Genomic DNA, 14,978 nt, shown 5'->3' with positions numbered 1-14,978 from the left:
GCTTAACATCAGTTGTATGCAAACTATTTGAGGGGTTACTAAGAGATACTATACATGACTTCATAGTAGAAAATAATCTTATTTCTCAGCATCAACATGGGTGTACTAAAGACAGGTCCTGTTTGACTAACATGCTCAGCTTTTATGAGGTAGTGAATGCTAATATGGATATTGGAAATGCTGTAGATGTGATATACTTGGACTTTGCAAAGGCCTTCGACACTGTTCCCCACAAAAGTCTGGTGCAAATGTTGAGGATGCAAGGACTGGGGAAGAGTCTGAGTTCATGGATAGGGAACTGGCTAATGGACAGAAAACAAAGAGTTGTGGTCAATGGATCGTACTCAAAATGGGAGACTGTTAGCAGTGGGGTCCCACAGGGGTCTGTTCTGGGTCCAGTGCTCTTCAATTTATTTATTAATGACCTAGTAGATGCAGTAGTGAGCAATGTTGCTATTTTTGCAGATGATACAAGATTGTGCAGAATCATCAACTCTCAGGAAGATAGTGTCATATTGCAACAGGATCTGGATAGGATGGCTATATGGGCACATACATGGCAGATGAAATTCAATGTTGACAAATGTAAAGTCATGCATTTTGGACGTACTAATGGTCTAGCACCATACAAAATAAATGGGATACAGTTGGGGACATCAAACTTGGAGAAGGACTTAGGAGTACTCATTGACAACAAGTTAAATAATCGTACTCAATGCCAAGCAGCTGCAGCTAAAGCTAACAAAATTTTGGGATGCATTAAAAGGGAAATAAAAACTCGAGATGCTAGCATAATATTGCCCCTGTTTAACTCTCTAGTAAGGCCACATCTGGAATATGGAATTCAGTTCTGGGCACCACATTACAAAAAAGATATTGCAGTTTTAGAGCAGGTGCAGAGACGAGCAACAAAATTGATATGTGGGATGGAAGGTCTCACTTATCAAGAAAGGTTAGATAAACTGGGTTTATTTAGTCTAGAGAAAAGACGCCTTAGAGGAGATCTAATTAACATGTATAAATACATCAGAGGGCAATATAATAGCTTGGCGGATGAGCTTTTTGTCCCTAGGCCTTCTCAAAGGACTAGAGGACATGATCTGCGCATGGAGGAAAAACGTTTTAGCCATTTATTTAGGAAAGGGTTCTTTACAGTAAGAGTGATTAAGATGTGGAATGAATTGCCACAGGAAGTCGTTATGGCAAACTCCTATACCTGCATTTAAAGGGGGCTTAGATGCTTTCCTTGCGTTGAAAGGCATCCATGGCTACAATTACTAGGTAATGCCTAATGATTTTGATCCAGGGATTTTATCTGATTGCCATCTGGAGTCGGGAAGGAATTTTTCCCTTTAGGGGCTAATTGGACCATGCCTTGTAAGGGTTTTTTCGCCTTCCTCTGGATCAACAGGGATATGTGAGGGAGCAGGCTGGTGTTGTACTTTATACTGGTTGAACTCGATGGACGTATGTCTTTTTTCAACCAAAACAACTATGTAACTATATGCTATACTGAGCTAACTGTACTTGCTATACTGGGCTAACTGTACTTGCTACACTGGGCTAACTATACTTGCTATACTGTGGTAACTGTACTAACTATACTGGGGTAACTATACTTGCTATACTAGGCTAACTGTACTTGCTATACTGGGCTGACTGTACTTGCTATACTGGGGTAACTACTGGCTATACTGGGCTAACTATACTTGCTATACTGGGCTAACTGTACTGGCTATACTGGGCTAACTGTACTGGCTATACTGGGCTAACTGTACTTGCTATACTGGCCTAACTGTACTTGCTATACTGGGGTAACTATACTTGCTATACTGTGGTAACTGTACTTGCTATACTGTGGTAACTGTACTTGCTATACTGTGGAATCTGGGAAAAAAGGGGGGGCTGCTGCCGCCGACACTAGCCACGCCCCCCCCGGAGATAATTTTGGTCAGGATAGTGGTCCCCGGGCTCAAAAAGGTTGGGGACCCCTGATTTACTGTATCAAAAGCTGCTGAAAGGTCGAGGAGGAGGAGAATGGAGTATTTACCTTCAATTTTAGCTAAGGCAAGGTCATTGACCACTTTGGTGAGTGCCGTTTCGGTTGAGTGGGCTGGCCGAAATCCAGATTGCAGTGGGTCTAGTAGTGAGTTGGCATTGAGTTTCTGGGTCAGGTGTTTGTGAACCAGACGCTCAAGGAGTTTTGAGGCGAAGGAGAGGAGGGAGATCGGGTGGTAGTTGGAGGGTAGCGAGTTGTCGAGCAGGGGCAGTACTGTGGCCTGCTTGAAGTCTGAGGGGAAGGTGCCTGTGGATAGGGAGAGGTTAAACAAGGTAGTGAGGACTGGGGCCAGATCCGTGAAGTGAGGCTGAAGTAGATCAGAAGGGATAGGGTCAAGGGGGGAGATAGAGGTATGGGAAGTCTGCAGTAGGTGGTTGACTTCCTCAGTGGTAGTAGGAGTGAAGGAGGTGAGGGGAGGATAGGGTGGAGGAGGAGTAGGTTGTGAGCGGGTGGGAGATGAAGATTGAAGATTGGATATTTCCTGACGAATGGAGACTATTTTGTTGGTGAAGTGGGTGGCTAAATCTGTGGCAGAGAGGGAGGAAACAAGGTGGGGGGTGGGTTTAAGCAGGGAGTTGAAGGTGCCAAAAAGACGTTGGGGATTGGAAGCTTGTGCTCCGATGAGCTTGGTAAAGTATTCCTGCTTCGCATGAGCAAGGGCAGTGTGGAACTGCAGCAGGTTAGTCTTGTACTGTAAGAAATCCTGGTTTAGTCGAGTTTTCCTCCATTTTCGTTCAGTGGCACGTGTTTTCCTCTGGAGGTTGCGAGTATGGGTAGTGCGCCAGGGCTGGGGGTTAGGGGGTCGGTTGCGGCGGAATATTGGTGGAGCAGCTTTCTCTAGGACTGATGAGAGAGTTTGGTGATACTGAGCTGCAGCAAGGTTAGGACAGGTTAGGGTGGGGAGAGTGGAGGAGAGGCCATGGAAGGAGTCAGCAAGGACGCAAGGGTTGAACTTGCGTAGGTCTCGCTGCCATCGACCAGGTGGGTGGGCGGGTAGTTTGGAGGTGCCTTCCGTGAGGAGGTTGAAGGTGCGAAGGGAATGGTCTGAGGGTGGAAATGGTGCGATGTTGAGGTCTGCAATGGTGGTGGATTTAGTGTATATAAAGTCAAGAGTGTGACATGCAGTGTGAGTGGGGGTGTTGGTGTGTTGTACTAGGCCATGTGAGTTGGCTATGGTGAGTAGCTGGGTCGCAACAGAGTTCTTGGGTTAATGGGAATATTGAAATCCCGAGGATGATGGTGGGGAGGTCAGAGGAGAGAATGTGTGGGAGCCAGGAGGAAAGGTTGTCGAGAAATTGTCGTGTGGAGCCCGGAGGGCGGTATAAGACTGCAGCAATGGCTGGGAGGGGATTGTAGAGGCGGATAGTGTGGGCCTCAAATGATGTGAATTGTAGGAAGGAAGGTGGAGTGAGGACACGGAATGTGCAGGATGGGGAGAGGAGCAGACCGACCCCTCCCCCTGGCCTGCTGACTGATCTGGGGTTGTGACTGAGGTGAAGCCCCCCGTAGGAGAGGGCAGCCTCTGCGGCAGAGTCAGAGAGGGTGAGCCATGTCTCAGTGAGTGCGAGGATGGTGAGGGATTTGGAGAGGAAGAGGTCGTGGACCGCTGTAAGTTTATTGCGGACGGATCTGGCATTCCAGAGACTGCAGGGTAGGGGGAGCATGTGTTTGTGAGTGGGATGGATGGAAATAAGGTTGGGGTGAGGATGGATGTTGAGGTTACTTGTGGACAGAGAGCTGTGAATCGGGTCAGCAGGGGATGCTTGTCTGGCAGCAGGCTGTGGCCCAGGGTTAGGTGATATATCACCAGCAGCAAGTAAGAGTTGGAGGGAGAGAGTAAGCAAATGTGAATGGGATTTAAATGTTTGTGAGGTTTTTGAGCTGCTGGAGGGAGAGAGAGATTTCAGGAGAGCTAACAGTTCCTGAGAAGCTGAGTAAGGTGAGGAAAGCCGAGCAGGTGAAATGAATATGGAGTGTGAAGGAGAATTGCCTAGGATCTCATTTGTAGTGTGTGGGCCACTAGTCGATCGACTTTCTATCAACCGCACTAATGTTGGTTGATTGCCCAGTAAAGTTGATCACTTTGTCGATTGCATCAAAATTGCTAGATGTATGGCTACCTTTATGCCTGGCACACACCATGTAATTTGTCGTCAGATTGACAGGTCAGATAATTTCCAACATGTCCGATCTGATTTCTGATCATTTTTCTGATTGACTTTATACAGAAGTGATGGGAAAATCAAATCTGTCGAAATTGATTCGACCTGTCGATCTGACGGGAAATTGCATGCTGTGTACCAGGTATAAGACTTCTATCTCCAAAACTGTTGTTTGTGATGTACAGGTATCCTTTGCCACTGCCTCATCTACATATCTGTGTCATGATTTATTTGGCCAGATGTATTTCCTACAATTAGACAACTCCCCCCCCCCCCCCCCTTCGTTTTAACATAGAACATTACATGCTTCTTGCCTGACAATCAATCAAGCATGTCTGTACATGGATCACTTCCATCTTTTCGCTCAATGAGCTATTGTTATTCTTCACTTCAATATATTATGTAATAATAAATGTTTAATTATTCTGCATGACAGTTAAACTCTGCATGGTTTTAGATGTTGGGCAAAGAACAAACCTTCACTGTACACGGATGTCCTCTGGGTGCAAAGATGTCCTAAAAGGCCAACACTACAAATATAAAGTATCGTCGTCGTCGTCCCCAGCCCCCCCCCCCCCCCCCCCCAAGATATGAGTATACTTTTCATATGAGTATAATTTTTACAAAGTATATGTGAGTATACATTATATAGTGGTTTTAAACCCATAAAAGGTTGTGGTGTTTTGTATGTGTAAGTGTCGTTTCTCAAGCAGCGATGACCTTCTAGTGGTGCTTCATTGCATAAGGAAAAACATTTGCATGCCTGTAATATCCCAGAATGTGAGTTCTAATCATTGTTTTGAGCTGTGGAATCATTAGTTCAATTAAAAAGTAAGCTTTATATTTTCTTCAAGTGGTGCTGGCCTTTATTATTATTATTATTGTTGTTATTATTTTAATGGCATTATCTGGAGGACAGTTCCATCATCATTTAGTGTGGTACTTTATATACATTATTCATATTCTCCCTCCCCTCCTCTTTCTCTCTCACTACCTCTCTTTTTTTTTCTTTCCCTCCCCACACTTCCATCCACCCTTTTTCCTTCAGAAATTGGGTAGGCTGTAATGAGGGGTAGCTACTTTTTTTGACTGAATAATGCTTACTAATTGAAATATTTGAAAGGTGCAAAGGGAGCCATAGAACTAAAAGAACCTTTGAGAAACAAATGAAGACTATGGTAAAATCATGAAGACTATGGTAAAATCAGTACATAGGCTTTTTTTATCTGTACACTGGGATAATAACTGGGCCTAAAAAGCATCAAAATCTGCCTGCAAAGAACTGTTTTTTTTGTTCTCCCTCCCTGATACCCAACATTTTACTTACATCAATGGGACAAAAAGCACACCTCCCATAACATTTCCATTATTTTTGGCTGCATCAGGTGACTGTGTTGTGTTCGTGGATTGAGGAAAGATCAACTACTGTTTCCCGTGTACTAAGCTGTGGTCTTTCACCTGCTTTTGTACTGCAATCGTGCCTGGAATTCACTGCAGATGTGTGGTAAGCGGCTGAGCAGCCTGTCGCTGAGTTCTCAGACTGAAAAGCAAAAATAACAAACCGCTCAGTCAGTTTATAACTGGTATGATTTGTCACTAGCATTCAGCACTGCTAACGAGCAAAGGGAGATGTCTTTTGTTTCTAATATTTTAGTACAATATGTCTATTATTTGTCTGCTTGCCAAGCAAATACTTATTCATGTCTTCTGCTTTTCCTCACAGTCAGAACTTGCTGTGTGATGTGACGATAGTGGCGGAGGATGTGGAGATAGCGGCTCACAAAGTAGTGCTGGCGGCATGCAGTCCTTATTTCCATGCTATGTTTACAGGTACAGAATATCCCCAGATATGTCTTGTGTTTATATCTATGGTTGTCTGTGTCCTCGTCTCAATATTGTCGTGTATCTGTTGCTATCTGCGTCCTACAGAAAGATTCCACACTTTCTGTGGTAACACTTGAACTTAGGTGCTGAACCCTCCCTCAACTCCTAACTAGTTTGAGGGAGAAATTGGTGGATTTTTAGCTGTTTTCCCTTTGATGTCTATTTTTTTTTTTTTTTTTTTTTTTTTACAGTTCAAAGTGAATCCTTTTCAGCTGGTCAGTTTATGACATATGCAAGCACTGAAGGTGGCTACACGCATCCAATTTTGATTGGCAATTTTAAAGAGATCCTGTAAGGAAATAAAATGCCCCCGGGGGGTACTTACCTTGGGAGAGGGAAGGCCATGGATCCAAATGAGACTTTCCCTTTCCTCCTGTGTAGCCCTGATCCAGTGCTGGCAGCCTGAGCAGTAGAGCGGACCTGATCGGCCTTGGGTATTTCCAATGGAGCCCGAGGGGGAAGCTGGTACTGCGCCCGCGCTGGATCCCAAAGGTGAATATTGCCATCTGCTGCTAATCAAGGGAGCCAGCGCTGGATCAGTGCTGCACAGAAGGATCAGGGAATCCTCACTAGGATCCAGAGGCTAAGTATCTCCCAGGGACACATTTTTTTCTTTCTTTTTTCTTTTTTTTTTTGCAACAATAATTTTTATTGTATATGGCATAAATGGTACAGAGTATCTCATATGTCCAATATACTATATAAGATAAACATTGTAGTATGATACAGGCTGTGGAGTTGGTACAAAAATCATCCTACTCCTCATTTTATGAAACCTCCGACTCCAGGTACCCACAATTGCTCAGACTCCTTAGTCTAATTTTTACAAAGGCTATAGATTTGATTCAAAAATCATTCGACTCCGACTCCACAGTTTACTGAAACCACTGACTCCAAGTACCCAAAATAGCTCCAACTCCGACTCCACACCCCTGGTATGATATAATAAGAACATTTGGAATACACATCCATATTAATAAGTTTGAGTTTAAAGAGACTCTGAAGGGAGATTAAAAATCGCTTTTGACCTTATATTCAACATGGGCATGTTTGCCCCTGCTAAAATGCCGCTATCCCGCTGCAGAACGAGGGGTCTTTACCCCCCCCCCCAATCTCCCCCCCCCCCCTGCAAAATCCACAACTTTCTTGGTCGTGGTTTTAGCTGCTCTAGGAGGCAGAGCTATGAGCCGCAGCTCTGCCTCCATTTTGCCGTCTATCAGCGGCGGATCTCAGCCTCTCTCCGCCCCTCTCAGTGAAGGAAGACTGGGAGAGGCGGCGATCAGCGCTGATGGACACGCTGAGAGGCAGAGCTTACAGGGCTTAGCTCTGCCTATACAGGAAGTGCTCCCCGGGCACCACAGAGGGGATTTGGGGGGTAAAGACCCCTCGTTCTGCCGCGGGAGAGCAGCGTTTTAGCAGGGGCAAACATGCCCCTGTTGAATATAAGGTAAAAAGCGATTTATTTTTTTAAAAAAAATTTTTTATTTTTTTTTAAATCTCGCTTCAGAGTCTCTTTAAACACAAAAAAGAAAAATCAAGAACACCTTATAAGATTTGAACATGGTTGTGACGGGCCAGCACTAGAGGACCAACTCCATGCCCAACCAGGCAAGCCCCCTAGGGCTGGTTGGTTAGAACTGGTACTTCCAGTTGAGGGTAGTAATTGGAGCAGAGGCAGAATTACCTGTAATCTCCAAGTATCTGTGAAATGAGCAAGACCAGGGGACCATTGGTGCAGTATAGTTGGATAAGGAGGTATATAAAAGAACACGTGTAAGTAATATGCTCACAAGGTTGGGTTGCAAAACTCGCAACCACTGTCTGAGCCTGCAGGCTTATTACCGTCCCTGCTCGGTGTCCCAGGTCTTTTGAGGCATATACTGGTTGGTTGCTCTCCTACATTAGTTGTGAGGACTCCAAGGTGAACCCCTTGGGTGTACAGGGAGTGCAGAATTATTAGGCAAGTTGTATTTTTGAGGAATCATTTTATTATTGAACAACAACCATGTTCTCAATGAACCCAAAAAACTCATTAATATCAAAGCTGAATATTTTTGAAAGTAGTTTTTAGTTTTTTAGTTTTAGCTATTTTAGGGGGATATCTGTGTGTGCAGGTGACTATTACTGTGCATACTTAACAAAAAACAAATATATACCCATTTCAATTATTTATTTTTACCAGTGAAACCAATATAACATCTCAACATTCACAAATATACATTTCTGACATTCAAAAACAAAACAAAAACAAATCAGTGACCAATATAGCCACCTTTCTTTGCAAGGACACTCAAAAGCCTGCCATCCATGGATTCTGTCAGTGTTTTGATCTGATCACCATCAACATTGCGTGCAGCAGCAATCACAGCCTCCCAGACACTGTTCAGAGAGGTGTACTGTTTTCCCTCTTTGTAAATCTCACATTTTATGATGGACTACAGGTTCTCAATGGGGTTCAGATCTGGTGAACAAGGAGGCCATGTCATTAGTTTTTCTTCTTTTATACCCTTTCTTGCTAGCCACGCTGTGGAGTACTTGGACACGTGTGATGGAGCATTGTCCTGCATGAAAATCATGTTTTTCTTGAAGGATGCAGACTTCTTCCTGTACCACTGCTTGAAGAAGGTGTCTTCCAGAAACTGGCAGTAGGACTGGGAGTTGAGCTTGACTCCATCCTCAACCTGAAAAGGCCCCACAAGCTCATATTTGATTATACCAGCCCAAACCAGTACTCCACCTCCACCTTGCTGGCGTCTGAGTCGGACTGGAGCTCTCTGCCCTTTACCAATCCAGCCACGGGCCCATCCATCTGGCCCATCAAGACTCACTCTCATTTCATCAGTCCATAAAACCTTAGAAAAATCAGTCTTGATATATTTCTTGGCCCAGTCTCGACGTTTCAGCTTGTGTGTCTTGTTCAGTGGTGGTCGTCTTTCAGCCTTTCTTACCTTGGCCATGTCTCTGAGTATTGCACACCTTGTGCTTTTGGGCACTCCAGTGATGTTGCAGCTCTTAAATATGGCCAAACTGGTGGCAAGTGGCACGCTTGACTTTTCTCAGTTCATGGGCAGTTATTTTGCGCCTTGGTTTTTCCACACCCTTCTTGCAACCCTGTTGACTATTTTGAATGAAACGCTTGATTGTTCGATGATCACGCTTCAGAAGCTTTGCAATGTTAAGAGTGCTGCATCCCTCTGCAAGATATCTCACTATTTTTGACTTCTCTGAGCCTGTCAAGTCCTACTTTTGACCCATTTTGCCAAAGGAAAGGAAGTTGCCTAATAATTATGCACACCTGATATAGGCTGTTGATGTCATTAGACCACACCCCTTCTCATTACAGAGATGCACATCACCTAATATGCTTAATTGGTAGTAGGCTTTCGAGCCTATACAGCTTGGAGTAAGACAACATGCATAAAGAGGATGATGTCGTCAAAATACTCATTTGCCTAATAATTCTGCACTCCCTGTAGACTATGTTAAAACACTGCTGGAGGAGCCCTTGATGATTGACTACTAAGATTGTTCTATAGATGAGAAATGTAACTTCTTGCATTCTCAGAAGGACATACCATAAGTTAATTGAAAAGGTATATTTATTCATGCACAATATTTCTTTTCCACCTTCTGAGATAAAACGTTACACTTCTCATCTATAGAACAATCTTAGTAGTAAATAATCAAAGGACCCCCACCAGTGTTTTTAACACTTCTTATACTACAAGGAAGTGGTAAAATTGACCAATCAAAACTGGATGTGTTTACGCATCCTAAAGCTATCCATATACTAGTCGATTATGACCTAATATTCCAAGCTGATCCCTGTTTGGCAGGAATTTGATTGGCTAGTAATTGATTCCAACCGTACGTGGCATGTTAGTCTAGACAGTTTTCAGCAGAAATCTATCGAACATCAGTTGAACCACAAACGCTCCCCCACTGCTTACACCTTGCACAGCTAAAATCGATGCAATATCCAAAGAAGCCCTTTGGGGCCCGTCCCTACTATAAATTGTGTTTGCAACATACAGTAGAGTGCTCTACAGTAGCAGTCTCAATCAACCAGCACAAATTGCGGTAGTACTCACAATGGTGAAAGCCAACTTCTAATGCCTGGTATACACAATGCAATTTCCCGTCAGATTGACGGTCGAATTGATTATTTTCAACAGGTCCCATCTAATTTTCGATCAATTTTCCGATCACTTCTATACAAAATTGATCAGAAATCAAATCAGACCTGTTGGAAATAATCAATTCGAACGTCATTCTGGTGGGAAATTGCATCATGTGTATCAGGCATTAGGCAGTTTGTGGGCTCTGCTGTGCTTAACCTGCTGGGCGTTTCTGATTCCCGCGGTCGTGCGGCCGCGGGAGGGTTTTTTTCGCCCGTTTTTTTTTTTCTTTGCAGTGCTAGCTGCAAGTTTGAAAAAAATTTATCAAAATCGGCCCACCAGGGCCTGAGCAGTGCCTATTTTTGTTTTTTTTCTGCAGAGGAAAGTGCACAAGGTCATTAGCCTGCTCTGTGTAATCATTTAGAATGTGGAGTGTAGTGTGTGAACTGCAAATATTAGAGAATGATGCAATGTTATAAAAATAAATAAATATATAACTGAAAATAAAAATATGAGACTATTTTCTTTGCTACTAATGTTTTATTAATTATCCGTACTACACAACCAATTCATTATATCCTAATTTTCTTTTCCGCTTCAGTGTCGCTTTAACCACTTTACCCTAACTGGATGAAAATTTTCGTCCAGTTAGGCTCCGCGCGCTCCCGCGCCCCCCCCTTTGTGCGCGCTCCCGCCGCCGGCCGTTAGCCCAGCGATCAATGAAGGGATTATCAATCCCTTACATTGATCGGACCCCCCTGGAGAAAAGCCGACAGCGTCTCTTCAGACGCTGCAGCTTTTCTGAGCTCTGGTCTTCTTTCTTCTTCCTGGGAGCGAGATCGATCGCTCACCGGACTTTTTGACTTTGGCCATCTTGTGGCCAAATAGTAAAACTACACCCCAAACCACATTTTATTAAACAAATACATTTTTAGACATTTAAAATCCCCTGTTTACCTTCCACACCAAAAAATACCCACATACAAGTTTTAATAAAAAATTACAATTATAAAAAACAAAACAAAAACATAAATAGTTACCTAAGGGTCTGAACTTTTTAAATATTCATGTCAAAGGAGTATATCAATTTGATTTATTTAATTATGGGCTTCTAAATAGTGATGGACGCAAATTGAAAAAATGCACCTTTATTTCCAAATTAAATATCGGCACCATGCATTGTGATAGGGACATAATTTACATGATGTAATAAGCGGGAGAAATTGGTAAATAAAGTACATAGGTTTTAATTATGGTGGCATGTATTAATTTCAAACTATAATGGCCAAAAGCTGAGCAATAATGATTTTTTTCCATTTCTTTCTTAACCTCCTTGGCCGCGCAGGAGGTTTTCTCCGGCCCTGCTGGGCCGATTTGTCTAATTTTTTTTTTTTTGCTGAACGCAGCTAGCACTTTGCTAGCTGCGTCAGCACACCGATCGCCGCTGCCCCGCGCTCGATCGCCGCTATCCGTCGCGCCGTGCGCCCCCCCTCAGACCCCGTGCGCTGCCTGGCCAATCAGTGCCAGGCAGCGCCGAGGGTTGGCCCGGGACTCCCAATGACGTCCCGATGTCGGTGACGTCATCCCGCCCCGTCGCCATGGCGACGGGGGAAGCCCTCCAGGAAATCCCGTTCTTTGAACCGGATTTCCTGATCGGAGATCGCCGAAGGCGATCGAAGCGGGGGGATGCCGCTGAGCAGCGGCTATCATGTAGCGAGCCCTGGGCTCGCTACATGATATAATAAAAAAAAACAAAAAACTGCTGCGCTCCCTCCTGGCGGATTTTTTCATACCGCCAGGAGGGTTAATATTCCTGTTAAAATGAATTTAGAATAAATTAATTCTCAGCAAAATGTATCACCCACAGAAAGCCTAATTGGTGGCAGAAAAAACAAGATAAAGATCAATTCATTGTGATGAGTAGTGATAAAGTTATTGGCAAATGAATGGGAGGTGAAAGTTGCTCAGATGTAAAGCAAATCTCAACCCCGTAGGCTGAAGTGGTTAAAGACTGGGTTCCACGGCTCCCCCAAGGTTACTATACTTTCAGTTACTGCATCTTGGCATATAATACATAGTTACAGAGTTAGATGCAGAGTTCATGGTATTTATATAGCGTGTGGTATAGTATTGTATTAGTTAGGCTTACTTTTTACCTTGAGTCTCAAGCAAACCAGGAAGCCATTTATCCGGAATCAGCCCGATACCTTATGGTGCCAGATAACTGAGACTCTACTTTATGTATAACAAAAACATGCTTGGCAGGTTTTGTTTTTTGGCATACAGACCATATAACATGTCACGTTTTCATTAATTTATACACATTGACCGTAATCATGTTTGTGATTCTATTTGCATTTGTTTCTATTAACGAGTATCCTGTGTTCTCACGCAACGCATAAGTGGAAAAACTATAATGGGCGTTTGTAGGAAAACTCATAAAAAATCTATATAGTAGGAATGAGTACTTTGAAGTAGTTATTTAAAAATCCTTAAAGAGAACCCGAGGTGGGTTTGAAGAATATTATCTGCATACAGAGGCTGGATCTGCCTATACAGCCCAGCCTCTGTTGCTATCCCAAACCCCCCTAAGGTCCCCCTGCACTCTGCAATCCCTCATAAATCACAGCCACGCTGCTGACAAACAGCTTGTCAGAGCTGGCTGTGTTTATCCCTATAGTGTCAGTCTGCTGCTCTCCCCGCCTCCTGCAGAACTCCAGTCCCCGCCTGCATTCCTTCCCTCCCTGATTGGAGGGAAGGGACTAGGGCAGGGACCGGAGCTATGCAGGAGGCGGGGGAGCAGCGGAGACTGACACTACAGATGTAAACACAGCCTCACAGCATGGCTGTGATTTATGAGGGATTGCAGAGTGCAGAGGGATCTTAGTGGGGTTTGGGATAGCAACAGAGGCTGGGCTGTATAGGCAGATCCAGCCTCTATATGCAGATAACATTCTTTAAACACACCTCGGGTTCTCTTTAAAGCGGGATTGTAAGCCACAAAATTAAAGTCCATTTACCCACTGCTGTGCGTTTATTATGCAGCCTGCAACCTTACCCTGCATTGCAAGCACTCCAATCTAAGATAAGCTATAATAAATCTTATATCAGTCAGACTGGCTCTATTTGGTACATTGCCAACGATAAGGAAGCTTATCATCTCCCCTTACACTTTCTGTGCTCCTCAGTGATTGGTTTAGGTCAGTAAAGTGGGAAGCTGCGGAAATCTGATCTTGGCTGTCCTCACATGTTTACAAAGGAAGCTAGATCATATGACAGTGCAGTTTCTAAGAGAAAAAGAATAGCGTAAAGCTGGCCATACACTGGCCGATATGCCGCCGTTTCGACAGCAGATTCGATCACTGGGATCGAATCTGCTGCCAATCGTTCACGCTACACGCCGAATTTCGATCCATTCCGTCCGATCCAGTCGATCGCGCCGTGCGGAAAATAACAGTCGATCGCCCGCGGGTAAAGAGCGCATCGCTAGCGGCGTTCGAGTGCCTGACGACTGACGCAATAGAGCCGCATACATTACCTGCTCCGCCGGCGCAACTCCCGGGTCTCCGCTCCTCTTCTCCGTCTCCACTCTGGTCTGGTCTCCGGCATGCTTCCCTTCTTCCTGTCCCGGCAGGAAGTTTAAACAGTAGAGGGCGCTCTACTGTTTAAACTTCCCCCAGACATGAAGAAGTAAAGCATGCTGGACCTGGAGACCAGAGCGGAGACTGAGAAGAAGAGCGGAGACCCGGGAGTCGTGCCGGCGGAGCAGGTAATGTATGCGGGATGGGGGGAAGCGGCGGCAGCACCACCAACACCACAGATTGTGAACGGTTTCAGGCTGAAATCGGTTCACAATCTGTTTGCAGTAAAGGTGGCCATACGATCCCTCTCTGATCAGATTCGATCAGATAGGGATCTGTCTGTTGGTCGAATCTGATGGCAAATCGACCAGTGTATGGCTACCTTAAGGGAGGGAATTACATGGGAAATGGCTTCAGTCAGAAGTCAAAATGGAAAATGCAAGGAACATTTTTCTCGTTATTCACTATATAAAAGTCACTGAAATTAGAATGTGGACAGTATAATGCATATGTTATGTAAGTAGAAAAAGTATTTATCAACGTTATATATGTGTTTTTTTTGTTCCCCCTGGGATAGTATGGCTGTCCCTGCTACTTTAAATGGACAGAAAGGTCACCTGTTTATCTTACCTAGGGCTTCTCCCAGCCTCATGTAGTCATCCTGGTCCCTCGCTGTCTTTCCTCTTCTCCCTTTAGCCGCTGTACCCAACTACAAAATCTGTCCAACTCAGCTAGGCGTGCTACTGTGCATGCACGCCTAGATTACGCTCTTGTTGCTGGAAGCATTTGGCGCATTCCCAGTTGCAATTTTTCAAACTGCGCAATTGCTAAACCTTTCCAATCATGGAGCACAATATAAGGTGTGCACGGGGCAGGGCCACACATGCAGCTTTCTGAGAGGATAACGGCTGAAGAGAGAAGAGGAAAGACAGCGAGGGAACTGGACAACTACAGGAGGCTGGAAGAAGCCCCAGGTAAGTTAAACTGGGGACCTTACTGCTACTTCAGGTTCCCTTTTAAGTGTGTTTTATTATTTACTTACACATATATAATATTTGTGATTATGTGAGTTTCCCACAATTCCTTGCTCTTCAGGTTTCAGGCTGGGAGATGAATGGCCAGAATTGAGAGTGAGCGAGTCTCTATTGTGCCGTATGGTGCTACAATGTGAGAG

The 14,978-nt window shown here is 44.3% G+C and overlaps 1 protein-coding gene across 1 annotated transcript in view; it reads left to right on the top strand.

Annotated features, from left to right (window-relative positions):
* KLHL2 (kelch like family member 2) overlaps positions 1–14,978 on the top strand; it is a 187,266-nt gene that overhangs the window by 40,647 nt on the left and 131,641 nt on the right. The window contains exon 3 of the mRNA XM_068278835.1: positions 5,945–6,051. Coding sequence (XP_068134936.1) covers positions 5,945–6,051 — 107 coding nt within the window. The remainder of the gene's footprint in view (positions 1–5,944; positions 6,052–14,978) is intronic.

The sequence above is a fragment of the Hyperolius riggenbachi genome, chromosome 1 (genome assembly GCF_040937935.1).
Source record: "Hyperolius riggenbachi isolate aHypRig1 chromosome 1, aHypRig1.pri, whole genome shotgun sequence".
Taxonomy (NCBI): domain Eukaryota; kingdom Metazoa; phylum Chordata; class Amphibia; order Anura; family Hyperoliidae; genus Hyperolius; species Hyperolius riggenbachi.
Note: the sequence above shows the minus strand (reverse complement) of the source record. Positions and strands in the feature narration are given on the sequence as shown.